At 33.4% G+C, this 13747-nt stretch overlaps 1 protein-coding gene across 1 annotated transcript; it reads left to right on the top strand.

Annotated features, from left to right (window-relative positions):
- The first annotated feature begins 5547 nt into the window (after positions 1 to 5547).
- LOC107613583 (putative protein S-acyltransferase 6) lies at positions 5548 to 9568 on the top strand. The gene is made up of 5 exons (XM_016315652.3): positions 5548 to 5804; positions 6632 to 6814; positions 6978 to 7274; positions 7924 to 8157; positions 8745 to 9568. Exons 1-5 carry the CDS (start codon positions 5670 to 5672, stop codon positions 9327 to 9329), a joined length of 1434 nt encoding a protein of 477 aa, XP_016171138.1. The 5' UTR covers positions 5548 to 5669; the 3' UTR covers positions 9330 to 9568.
- Positions 9569 to 13747: the final 4179 nt, after the last annotated feature.

Here is a 13747-nt window from a genome sequence, read left to right as displayed (position 1 = left end):
GTTTATTATTTTTATATTTAAAATAATGCATAAAACACAAAAACTTGTGAAAAATTATTTACTAAGAAGATAATGCTCTCTAGACTTGAAAAATTATTGTCCATCTTTTCTTTTCATTTTTTAGTTCGTCTTTATGCTAAATTTATTTCTTCTGGGATAAAAATGATCGTATTATAGACATTTTTAACACTGATATTATATTACAAAATTATTTATTTAAAAAATTTAAGCATACAAATGAATATTCATATATCTCTTTTTTATTTTTTGGACTTGAAATATTCATATATCTCTAATATTGTGGTGATTTTTTTTTTATATCGAAACGGGACTTAGCATTGTGGTGGTGATGTTCAACAATTTTACTTTTTTGTTTTGGACTGAGTCCAAAAGTTTTTTTTTTCATTCTGGATTGTAATTTTTGGGTCCGAGTTCTGTTTCTTTAATTCTCAGTGGGCCAGTTTGTTTTTGTTGGATATTTTTTCTGTTATATGATTTGGGCAAAAAAATGTGGGTATTAGTTGGGTCATCTCATATTTTAAGATTTTGCATAAGATAGCCCAGTTTAAATAACAGTGCATGGTTCACCAAAAAAAAAAAAAAAAAAAAAACACAACTTGAGTTGGTCAAGTGACATCGAAGATTCGAATCTTGTCTTATACATACAACAATTTATTGGCAAGCCACAGACCCTTAAATGAAGTTCAGATCTGTAACAGATTAATCTTTGACCTGTCGAATTAGAGAATAACGTGAATAAAAAAATGCAAATAAAAAAAAAAATTTCTGACCAAAACCGCTTTATATATCAAACAAATTTTCAAAATCTTTTCCAACACCTTTAACCCCATAAACATTTTTTTCCAAATTATAACAAATTGGCTTTGTAACTTAAGTAGAAAATCATTTGCTTGTGTCAAGAATACTAATATACTATTGAAAATTTTTAAATATCAGTGTTTAAGTAATTTTAACTGCTAATTTCAATCTATATTATATGTACAAGATGTCTCTGGTACGGGTTGAGAGATGGATCGAGAACTTGCGGGTTGAGGCGGATGCCGGATCACTTGACTGGAGCAATGGGGGGAGATACCTGCAAAGACACTCTGACGCTCAAGTCATGATGGATATAAGAGGTATAAGGTGTGAGGAATGAATGAATACCTGGAGGGACTTGGGTCCTCTATTTATAGGTGATGGTGAATATAAGGGAGACGTTTGAATTCGAAAGTTGGTTAGGAGCTCTAGTGGGCTGGTTCCGGGCCTTCTGGAATGGCGAAGCGGGTCAGACCCTGGTAACCGGGTTCGGAGACCGTTCCGGGTGTAGGATCCGTGGGCCGGATCCGTAACAGTTGCCCCCGGAGCGAGAGAGTGAGGGTGCTCGGTCTCATCGCTGGAGGAACCTTTTCCTCGCCGTTGTGGTTTGACAAGGAGATCGTTGTTTGATTTTTCCGATCAAGGTCGAGAATTTTGGGGAGTTTCTAGCCGTTTTATGGTCAGGCGAGGACCGCATTTTTTGTGCGTCTCATCACATGCCGGGTTTGATGACCGTTCCGAGGAAGGGCCCGGAGATCGGGTCTGGAACAGTTGCCCCTGGAGCATGAGAGCATGCTTACTTGGTCTCAATGCTAAGTTGTTTGGAGAGTCCAATTCTCTGTAATTCGGGAGACTGTGAGGAGCCTAGAAAGGGCGTGACGTCATCCTGCACTGATTGGCGGGATGTTGGTCAGTCCGGTTTTTCGCGAGTTGGAAGACCGTCAGCTCATGCTTGTTTTGTGTGGCCTTTTCTAGGCCGTTATTGTGAACTTATTTTAGGCCTCTTGGTGGGCCGATTTCAAGACTTTGTTTATTTAGCTTATTTAGATTTTCGATTTGTTGGCCTCACGGTGATCGATCCCGGACCGTCATTTTTTGTTGTTTGGATACCCGTTTTATTTTTTGGATATCCGTTTTGTTGGCCTCGGGATGATCGATTCCCGGGTAGCCGTTTACTTATTTGGATATCCGTTTGGTTATTTGGATATATTTTATTGGCCTCGGGTGATCGATTCCCGAGTAGCCGTTTACTTATTTGGATATCTGTTTTGTTGTTTGGATATCCGTTTTATTGGCCTTGGGGTGATCGATTCCCGAATAGCCGTTTACTTATTTGAATATCCGTTTTATTGTTTGGATATCCGTTTTATTGGTTTTGGGGTGATCGATCTCGGACCGTCATTTTTGTTGTTTGGATACCCGTTTTATTTTTTGGATATCCGTTTTGTTGGCTTCGGGATGATCGATTCTCGGGTAGCCGTTTACTTATTTGGATATCCGTTTGGTTATTTGGATATATTTTATTAGTCTCGGGGTGATAGATTCTCGAGTAGCCGTTTACTTATTTGGATATCCGTTTTGTTGTTTGGATATCCGTTTTATTGGCCTCGGGGTGATCGATTCCCGAGTAGCCGTTTACTTATTTGGATATCTGTTTTATTGTTTGGATATCCGTTTTATTGGTCTCGGGGTGATCGATTCCCGAGTAGCCGTTTACTTATTTGGATATCTATTTGGTTATTTAGATATATTTTATTGGCCTCGGGGTGATCGATTCCCGAATAGCCGTTTACTTATTTGGATATCCGTTTTATTGTTTGGATATCCGTTTTATTGGCCTCGGGGTGATCGATTCCCGAGTATCCGTTTACTTATTTGGATATCCGTTTGGTTATTTGGATATATTTTATTGGCCTCGGGGTGATAGATTCTCGAGTAGCCGTTTACTTATTTGGATATCCGTTTTATTGGCCTCGGGGTGATCGATTCCCGAGTAGCCGTTTACTTATTTGGATATCCGTTTTATTGTTTGGATATCCGTTTTATTGGCTTTGGGGTGATCGATTCCCGGGTGTTTGGCCGTTTTACTCTTTTTGCCGTTACGGCAATATCGGACGAAGCAGGACAAGTGCGTTTTTAAATGAAATTTTATTAAGTTTGGGCCTCGTTAAAACCCTCCGTTTTGGGGGGAGGAAAAGAGTACCCTAAAATAATACAAGGAGAATAAAATAAAATAATATAAGTGAAAGACATAGTTTTAAGGGAGGGAGTGTTCCTACGTGTAATATCGCCGTAAGTTGGCAGTATTCCAGGTTCTCGGGATCTCGGTTCCGTCGAGTTTTTCGAGCTTGTAGGCTCCTTTCCCGATTATTCCTTTGATTAGGTCGGGCTTTTGCAGGACTTGCCTGACTGCTTGGTCGGTTCATACCGTAATGGGGTGGGGCTGGAAATATTGTCCGAGACGACGGGATGCCGTGAGGAGTGAAAATGTGAGTTTCTCGAGACGTGAGTAGCGCGATTCTGTGTCTTGTAAGACTTTGCTTATGAAGTAGATGGGTCACTGGGCCTTATTTTCGTCTTCTCGGATAAGCGCTGTTGCGAGTGCTTCCTCTGTTATAGATAGGTATAGGTAGAGGACCTCTCTTGTTTGGGGTTTAGCGAGTGCTTCCTCTGTTATAGATCGGTCTTGGCGAGCATGTCATATATGTAGACTTCCAGCTTGGTCCCAGACAGATTTTGAAAAATCTTGTTGACGAAATAAATGAATAAAACTACTGAAACATTTATATTTTTAAAATATCTAAAATTCTTCTTATCTTATTATAGTAAAAGTCATACTCAATATGTTGCCCGCATGTCACGCTTATGAAGTTCAAAATTAACATAATGCAATTTATTATTTATTATTAGTTAACTATAATAATCTTTATTTGAATTGATTCTTGTTTTTAAAATGAGTAATGTTTTAGTTTTTAATGTTTAAATTAAGTTCTAATTTTATTTTTTAATATTTAAAATATTATATTTTTATTTTAATTATTTTATTTTATCTTATTTTAATTTTTTTAATCAAAATTAAATATTTTTCTTTTAAAAATACTTTTTTATTTAATTATTAATTTTTTTTATTACTATAACCAATATAATTAGGATTTTTATCATTGTCTAAAATAAATTCATAATGAAGGAAAAGATATTGAAAAAAAAAACTTTTTAATTTTGACCAAAAACTTAAAATAAAATAAAAAATATTTAAAATAAAAATTAGATATTTTAAGCGTTAAGGATGAAATTAAAACAATACTCTCCTCATTCCAAAATTATATAATGGAAGTTCAACAATAAAAATTAAATATGGGTCAACGATGTGGTGCTATTCTTCTAATTAAAGTAACACTTTGAAGAGATATTCAACTTTGAAGCAAGTTAGAGAGTCAACCAATAAACCTACCTAACCGAAATCTAACCAACACTCAACCTTTTCTTTTGGCTTTTTTCTTGTCTATTTCTTTTAATTTTAGAAAATTCGAGTAAAAATTTTATACAATATTAAATATGCTAGGTAGATAAAAAAAAATAGTTAGAACTTGTTTTATTTAGTATTAATTAATTATCGTAAAAATTAATGAATACTAAATAAGACAAGTTATTGCTGTTTTTGGTTGATTTTCTTTGGTTATCAAAAATTTCCGATTAAATATAAAATACAGATAAGAATAGGGAGAGGTCTTAATTAGGTCAGAATCATCATAATTTAATAGAAGATATATGAAATTAATTTTGATACTTAATGTAAAAGAAAAAAAAGTACTTACTATATGAGTTTTAATTACAACTTAATGTCTTTTTGAAGGCTCTACTATCTACAATAATTGTTTATTAGATTAATAGATTACATGTTCCAAATAAACAATTATTCTGAGATGAAAAAGAAAAATTAAATTCTATAAAAATATATTATATATGAGGATGCAATTTATACCCCAAAAAAATAAAAAAGTCAACCGTATTTTACTAATATTACAAAGAAATTTCTAATACATTTTTTATATTTTTTTAATAAGAAAACTTATTAACAAAACTGGTAAAGCAATAAGTCTACCTAAAAAATATTAATAAATCTGTGGTTTGTCAGTCTTTATATATTTTGCTGTACAAATTTTTGTTCATGAAAGATTCTTTATCATATATATTCATAATTTTTCTTTTTCTTTTGTAATGTCTAAATTTTTAAAAAAAATCCTTTTTATTAGGGTGAAAGATGTCTATTATTTTACTTAATCCTTTATTTATTATTTTTGTATATTTAATAAATAAAAGCCTTAATTAATAGACACTTAATAGAAAAAACAAATAAATAACAGAAAAAATACTTAATAAATAATAGCTCAAATGGCATAATCTTCTCATACTTAATTAAGAAGTTGCGAGTTCGAGTCTTTTATCTTTGGTAAAAAAAAAAACAAAAAACAAAAATAAACAACAAATATATACTAAAATAAATATCATTATCATTATTTCAGTATTTTTACCAAATATAAAATTTTATATACAAAAATATAATTTAATTTTAATGTATTTTTAGTTTGAATAATATTATACATACATTTAATTTTATATTAATTATGTGCGATATAATTATATGATTATGTAAAACGTTTAACTCAAGACATCAAAATTAAATTCATAAAAATAAACAAAATATACAAAGAAAGAAAAAGGAAAGAAAAAAAATGAAAAAAAAAGCCACCTTTCCCTTTGAAATTTTGACCTTTTATTCTGATTGGGTTCTGTGATTGACTCATCGCGTCATCGATCCATCGATTCTATTCAGCAATTACTCACAAACAATGCATCCAGTGCAACTTCCGGCGCCGCCGCCGCCGCCGAATTCCGACGGTGACGGTGCCGGAGACACTTCTGCTTCTGCAACTGCTCCTTCTTCTTCTCTCATCAGAACTTATCGAATCTGGAAAGGCAGTAATGTAAGCCAAATACTTCCTTTGACTTTCGTTCCTTTGTGTTCCTCTTCATCAATCACTTTCTTTTCAGTTCAATTACAATTAGCCTTTTGAATTTTCCATTTCTTAATTGAATTTTCTCACTTTATTGTTCGTTGACTCTTATTGTTAATTAAAAAAAAAAAAATTTTTGTGAGGTGAAATCAGTTGTTTGGGAATTTATCTTTTGGATTGATTTTATGAGTTAGATCAACAGTAATCATTTTGAATAATCATCAATGTGTGTTTGTGTGTGTTAATGAATAGTGATAGTTGATACAGTTAGAAATTTGAGTTCTAGGAGCAACCTGTTTATACTGATATATAGCATCATACCATGTTTTAAGTTCAAATGTTAATTAATCATTCGTTTTAGCTTAAGCTTTGGTTAGAGATGAATCCTGATATGGTATTGTACTATCATCAGAACTTCTATGATCATAAGATCTAGACTCTAGAGTTCGACTTTTGTTACCTCGAATTGAATTTCAGCACAAGTTAGGATGAGTCTGTGCATTGTCCAAGTTATGAACCATTCACGTGCCTTTATGTAATAGCTTAAGTTTTTGGGGGAGTTGGTTTATGACACTGTCATCTTGTCCCAGCAGAAGAAAAGGTATTGAATGCATATTTTTCTTGTCAAGCTTCTATTGGTTGTTGAGTGTCGATTATTAAAATTCATTCATGGAGTTCACGTATCAGGAAACTCACATCTTAACATGTATTATCTGTATTGTACAAGGATCAAGTTTTTGTTTTATTGCTTTTACTTACTAGCTTGTGTTTTGATTCATGGCTTTTCTATTTTTCAGGAGTTTTTATGCTGCGGGAGGTTTATATTTGGACCAGATATAAAGTCTATATTTCTGACAATATTTCTTATTGTGGCCCCTGTTGCTGTATTCTGTGCTTTTGTAGCTAGAAAATTGTTGGACGATTTTTCTCATCACTCAGGATATTCAATAATGATCATAGTTATTATTCACACCATTTTTGTAAGTTAATCTGATCCAAGAAAAAAAAATGTAGCCCAGACTTCTATTTTCCATACTCAAATGTATAACAATTTTCAAAAAAGATTATTCAAATATGTGAAAGCACTATGTTTCTTTTCTCATAGACCATTGTTCTCTTAAAAGTCTTAAAATGTATTCCCAGGTTTTGACCGCCCTTCTACTGACCTCAGGAAGGGATCCTGGCATAGTGCCTCGAAATACTCGTCCTCCAGAACCAGATGTTCATGATTGGAGTGCCAATGTCAACAATGAACAGAATCAAAGGCTAAGTTTGCCTCGAACAAAGGATGTGATCATCAATGGTATATCCGTGAAAGTAAAATATTGTGATACCTGCATGCTCTATAGACCTCCCCGTTGTTCTCATTGTTCAGTATGCGATAACTGTGTGGAGCGATTTGATCATCACTGCCCATGGGTGGGTCAGTGTATTGGATTGGTAATGCTCATTCTTTCATTACTTTTTAATGATAGGATTTAGAACCGTTTTTTGTGTTTCTGATTCGTATTTGTCATTTGTGTTCTGTTTAGCATTATGAATTTTGCATGAAATCCTTCTTGTGCAATTATGAATCACTAAGCAACAATTTTTAACTGGATATTTACCCAATTTATTATGTTCAGATGCTGCCATTATGGCCTACCTAAAAGTAGACATGAATATGATCAAAATTACTATTCACAAGGACTAGGCACCATGTTGGAGGAAGAAAACTTGACTATTGTAATCTGTTGACAAAAAGCACTAAGTAGGGATCCTTATTATCATGGTTTTGAGAATTAGACTAGACCGGCTGGATTGACCAAGTTAACAAGGAACCAACCGGGCCACTAGTTTGGTTGGACTGAAAAAATGGTTATCCCAAAAAGTAACCATTGAACCGCTTGAACTGGCCAGAAATCTGCAAACTGGCTAAACAGAATTGGTTCTGCCGGTTGAGCAATTTCTTGCCTCCAATAGCAAGGCTACTTATTATTTGTTTGTATGATGATCATATTTTCCATGGCCATATCTTTTCATCATCCGTGGCCAAAATTTGCAGGTTAATGTAATGACAATAACTGCAATTTTATGTACTTGGCTGCAGCGAAATTATAGGTTCTACTACATGTTTGTCTTCTCTGCAACGCTTCTTTGCTTATACATACATGCATTTAGCTGGGTCTATATTACAAGGATCAAGGATTCTGAGGAGATATCAATCTGGAAAGCAATGATCAAAACTCCTGCTTCAATTGCGCTAATTGTCTACTCTTTCATCTCCGTCTGGTTTGTTGGCGGGCTCACTGTTTTACATACATATCTCATCAGCACAAACCAGGTGTGAGCCCCTCTTGATGTTCTTCTATATGTGACAATATGATAGATTTCATTTACAAAATATTTACCTGTCTCTCTTTTTTTTTTTAATTACTTTAGAATTCCCTGTAGTTTTCACTTAACTTTCAATTAGATTAGATTCCTATGTTTAAAAGTTTGTAAGCAAGTCTTTATTCTATATAATTTGAACAGTCTAATTAAGTCCATATACAATATGAGCAAGTTTTCAACCAAGTTCTTCTAATTTAAAAACTTTGCGATAAATTTGTATTTGTAATAAACAGTTTTTTCAGAAAAAACCAGCGAATTATCATCCAGTATAAAGGTTTGATCACAAAATTTTTAAACTAAGAGGACCTAGTTGAAAAAGTTTGTATAGAATTAGGACTTAATTAGAAATGTCTAAAGTATAGATATATCTAGTCGAAATTTTTTATACAGTACAAGAGTTTCATTACAAACTTTTAAACTTAGGGAGCTATTTGAAATTTAATGAAACTATAGGAACGTCCGGAATGATTAAACATCCTCTGTTTGGTCTTCTAACCTGAGTAAATCATAAGGTTTTTTTTCCTGCTCTATTTGCAGTCTACTTATGAAAATTTTAGATACCGATATGACCGACAACTAGTCAATCCGTACAATAAAGGGATAGCCAAGAACTTCAAAGAAGTGTTCTGCACTATAATTCCTCCGTCCAAGAACAAATTCAGAGCTAAGGTTGCAATTCCGAAGGATCCATCAGGTTCATCTCAAAGAAGGGGTGTCGATTACCAGGGTCCTCTTATGAGAAAACCACCGGGCGACTTAGAATTAGGAAGGTCATGGCCGGTTTACAATGACTCAGAAGAGGGTGGAAGTGATTCTAAAGATGAACTTACCAATGACAAGGGTAGTGGATTAACCGATGTGTCTGTGGATTTGAGCAAGATATTTCAAACAGAAAGCGGCGAGAGACAAGTTGCTTCGATTCTAAGGCACTCTTTGTGGGACAGAAGCAGCAGAAAGTGGGACATGAATCCAGAATTTCTCGACGAAATACAAGAAGTTGGCGAATCAAAACGCGTCGCGAGTGATTTTACTGAAGAGACTAGTGGCAATGGCAAAACAGAATGTGGTTCCACAATGTCAGAGAATTACAAAGACATAGAATCAAAAGGAGAAAAGAGTTGAAGAGAAAGTGTGGAAATTTCTTTGGTTAATTTTATATGTTGCTTGTGTGTTCGGTTCTGTTCATCTTAGTGTAGCATTCATGTTGCTGATTGAATTGTTTATTGAAGAGCAACATGATGGCCATCACTGTTTCAATTTTTTACCCTTCTTTTTCTAATTTGCAATGTAATGGAATCATATGTTATATGTAAATTTTATTAAAAGATTACATAATACAACACAAACAGACAAATTTTGCATGTTACAATTTTTTATTATTGTTTTATTTTAGAAAAAATGCCACTCTTATCCTCTGATTTATTTTAAGAGAAAAAAAAAAGGATTACATACCATGCAACAATTTGTTTTTTATGAAAAAATAAAAAATGCCATGCATTGACTCTGCTTTGCCGTGTTTGTCTCCTTAGTGAACGTTTGACCTTCACATTCCAATAGCTCACAACCTCATAATTTTTAATCTTATAATATAAATCAAGCATTAAAATTCAAGTACAAACCCTTTATTTCAAGTTTCAACAATGCTTGGCTTAAAATCCAATAGCATTTATGTTTCTTTTTGTTATAGTAGAATTCTCAAACTTGCAATGAAGACAACATTGCCATTATCCTTATGCTGGAAATGGATGGTGGAATTCATACAATCCCTCCTCCGGCCGTCTCCTCGCTCTTCCTCTCTTCCTCCGACGCTGCCACCACCTACTGAGCTTTGTAATGATGTGATCTTCGACATCTTTTTACGCCTTCCTCCACAAGTGCTACCACATTTTAGTTGCCTTAACAAGCAAGCAAACTACATGATCAATAGCCCTTTGTTCCAAACAACTTATTGGAACCAGAAGCTTCGCCTCCCTCGCCTTTCGGCCGTCGTGTATTACCAGCGCAAGTTGGACAATCGAATGGGGTTCGCCTTGACCATCAAGGATTATGATAGGAGGATGGACAAGGGTGAGTTCCATAAGCATAGACAGGTACCTCAATTTCGGTTCCCATCTAAGGCCTATACTAGGTTACTCCAATGGGCAGAATCTATGCTTCAGCATCATGAGATGGGTGCAAATAATGGCACCAAATTTCAAGAACAAATTAATAGCCAAAACCAAAGAGATCAGAATTGTAGTTTGAAGAATATTGAGATGTAATTGTTGAAGCTACTAGATAGGAAGAGCAAGTGTAAATAGATTAGGTTGATAATTGTAATTGTGATTCAAAAGATACATTCACAATACAAAAAGTGTATATGCATAACATGATATATACCAATACTTATTTTCTTACTATCCTTGTATAACTATAGTTGCTCTTTTTGGTAAGAGAAGAATCAAAGCATTATGTTTGTAGGATCACAGCTTAACTACTAATTCGGTATCCAAAAGATTCAATCACGGACAAAAAAAATATTTGAAAGATGTTATCGACAAAATAGTCATTGAATAATTTAAAAATTCGACAAAAGAACTAATAAATATTATATTTTTTATAAGTAACAGATGGCAACATTTGAATACATATTCAGAAGGTGCACAAAAAAATTCGGAGCAAAATTTGATCTCAAGATTTTTTTCATAAAAAAATTCACTTGACAAAAATTTATCAAATTTTAAGGATGAAAATATCTTATTTTTTTAATAATAATTACAAAAATTTGCATCAAAATTTGATCTCTTAAATCTTTTTTTGAATATATATATATTTTTTTAATATCTTATTTTTTTGTCGTGTTTTTAAATATTTCGAGGGCTTATTTGTTGTTAGCATATGTTTTGGTTTATTTTATCGGTGATACGAACTTTCGTGTACTATTTTGATAGTTTACTCCATGATCGTATAACATACTTGCTTCTCATTGGATTATGTTTCTCATTAGCAAGGGGAAGAGTGTTAGCTCAAACTATTATTTTGAGATAAGCTTTGTGATAATTACAAACATAATACTACTTGATGTCTTTGGTGTGTGTAATTGATCTTTATCAGAAGTTATATATGCAGAATATCTATGAAAAAATCATGCAGAGTATTAAGGAGGAGAAAATCATGACATGAAAAATGAAGACAAAGCAAAGATCAAAGGAAAAATGGACAAGCTCAAGAAAAAGTGGAGAAACCTACGTTTGAGGATATTTCACTTAATAAATATTCATATGAAGCTGAGTTGCAAATCTAAGAGGTAGAGTTGCATAAAAGAGTTGTAAAATCAATAAATTAATTAAATTTTATAACATGGCAAGAGAGGGGTTTTTATTCGGTTACATGGCAAGATATAATTTTAGAAATATTTTAGGTGTACCGAGAACATCGGTGTTCCAGTTATTTTAACCGTTAATCTGAATTATAAAAAATATATATAATATATATTTATTAAAATCAACGGTTAAAATAACTGGAACACCAGTGTACCCGGTACACCTGAAATGTTTCCTATAATTTTATCCTCATGCAACAAACCCCAAAAATCACAATTGCAAGTCTTGGAGAACTGAAATCTAATAATATTGGGCCACTACAAAAAGTGCCAGATCAGGGGAAAAAAAAAAAATATATATATATATATATATATTGGCCAAAAATTGGTTGGCTACAATCACAATGAAAAAAGAAGAACAAAAGACAGTAAAAAATCACCGCTCTATTTAGGGGTGTTATCGGTTCGGTTTGGTTTGGTTTTGGATCAAAAACTAATTGAACCGATCTGTTCGGTTTTTACATAATACCAATCAATCGGTTTGCTGTTTGCGCAACAACCGAACCGAACCGAACCAAACCAAAAACGGTTTGGTTCGGTCGGTTTTTCGGTTTTTAAATCCTAACTAATAGAACATTAATCTTAGTAAAATGATGTTCAAAACAATCAATAAATTAAAATAATATTACATTACATTTAAATTCAACACAATTTCAACTCATTCCAACAACTAAACATAAAACAAACACATTTGTTAAGTCTAAAATTTTCATTTCAACGTATTACTAACCACTTCTGCGGTTCGGTTCGATTCGGTTCGGTTTCTGTCGAGCCAACCGAAAATCGAACCGAACCGATCGGTTTACATCGGAAAAAAAACCAAAAAAACCAATTTTTTTCGGTTTTTATTCGGTTGTTGTAAATTTCGGTTCGGTTTTGCGATAAATTTCAGTTTGGTTCGGTAACTTACACCCCTAACTCTATTAAAGACGGGAAAATTCATATTTCAAATCAGAAAAAACAGAAGGATTGCAGGATCATCCTCCTTTCATTGGAGCATTTTCTTTTTTTCACATTATCTATTTACATAGAAATTTCTTATTATTCTCTTTGATTAGGAAGATAGTTTTAAAATGTCTTAGCTAGTTTTTTATTTTTTATTTATCTTGTCTATCTCTGTCTGCAATAGAAAAATACAAATATAATAATCAAGTGAAAAATTATGAAAAAGTCACCAGGTGACAAATAAGAGAGAGACAATAGGAAAAGTCATTAATTTTTTACTTATTTGTAATATGTTCAAACTTCTAAGGTATAAACTCCACTTGGCCTTACACATGCAAGTCGGACAGGAAGTGGTGTTCCCAGTGGCGGACGGGTGAATAACGCGTAAGAACTTGTCCTTGGGAGGGGAATAACAGCTGGAAACGGCTGCTAATACCCCGTAGGCTGAGGAACAAAAGGAGGAATTCGTCCGAGGAAGGGCTCGCGTCTGATTAACTAGTTGGTGCCAACGAGATATAACTCAAATGACATAGTAAAATTAGAGTTTGTTGGTTGAGAGACTGGTATTAAAATTTATGAGTCTGAGACTGAGACTAAAACTCAGTATCATGTTTGTTGGTTCATGTTCTAGTATTAAAATTTATGTCCCCAAAATTTTATTACCTTAAAAAAGTAGAGACACAGGGGACTAAAATTTTTAGAGATAGAAACTGAAACTTTAATAACATTTTATACCTAAAATATCATCATTTCAATTAATTAATTTTAATTTTACCTTTTTGCAAATTAAATTAGAGTTTCAATCTTATTTCAATTTTTGTCTCCTACTTTGCACCAAACAGAATATTAAGATTTATTTCAATCTCTGTCTCTTAGTCTCAGTCTCTCAGTCTTTCCGTCTCTGTCTCCCCACCAAACGCTACGTTAGAGATCTCGAATTCGAGTCTCAATCCTAAATTTGGAGGGAATAAAAAAAAAACTCCACTTGGCCAATGCTTGGTTTGGGTTTGGTAGTCTTGGGCTCTTGGCAAGTTTGGTTTGAGTTTGCCAGGCCTTTGGTTTTGCAAACACTAGTCTAGAGTATTTAGATTTGGCAGGACTAAAAAATAAAGAGTACTTAGATTTGGCATTCTGAGAAACTTTGTTTGAAGTTCCATAAGTCTCGGCCTAAGAATATATAAATATATGTCATTTTCTTCATCCCTCCTCCTGTGCAGTTTTCTTTCTCTACTGT

The sequence above is a fragment of the Arachis ipaensis genome, chromosome B8, assembly GCF_059453495.1.
Source record: "Arachis ipaensis isolate K30076 ecotype BB chromosome B8, ASM5945349v1, whole genome shotgun sequence".
Classification (NCBI taxonomy): domain Eukaryota; kingdom Viridiplantae; phylum Streptophyta; class Magnoliopsida; order Fabales; family Fabaceae; genus Arachis; species Arachis ipaensis.
The sequence above is the reverse complement of the archived record's forward strand: the minus strand, read 5'-3'. Positions and strand labels throughout refer to the sequence as shown.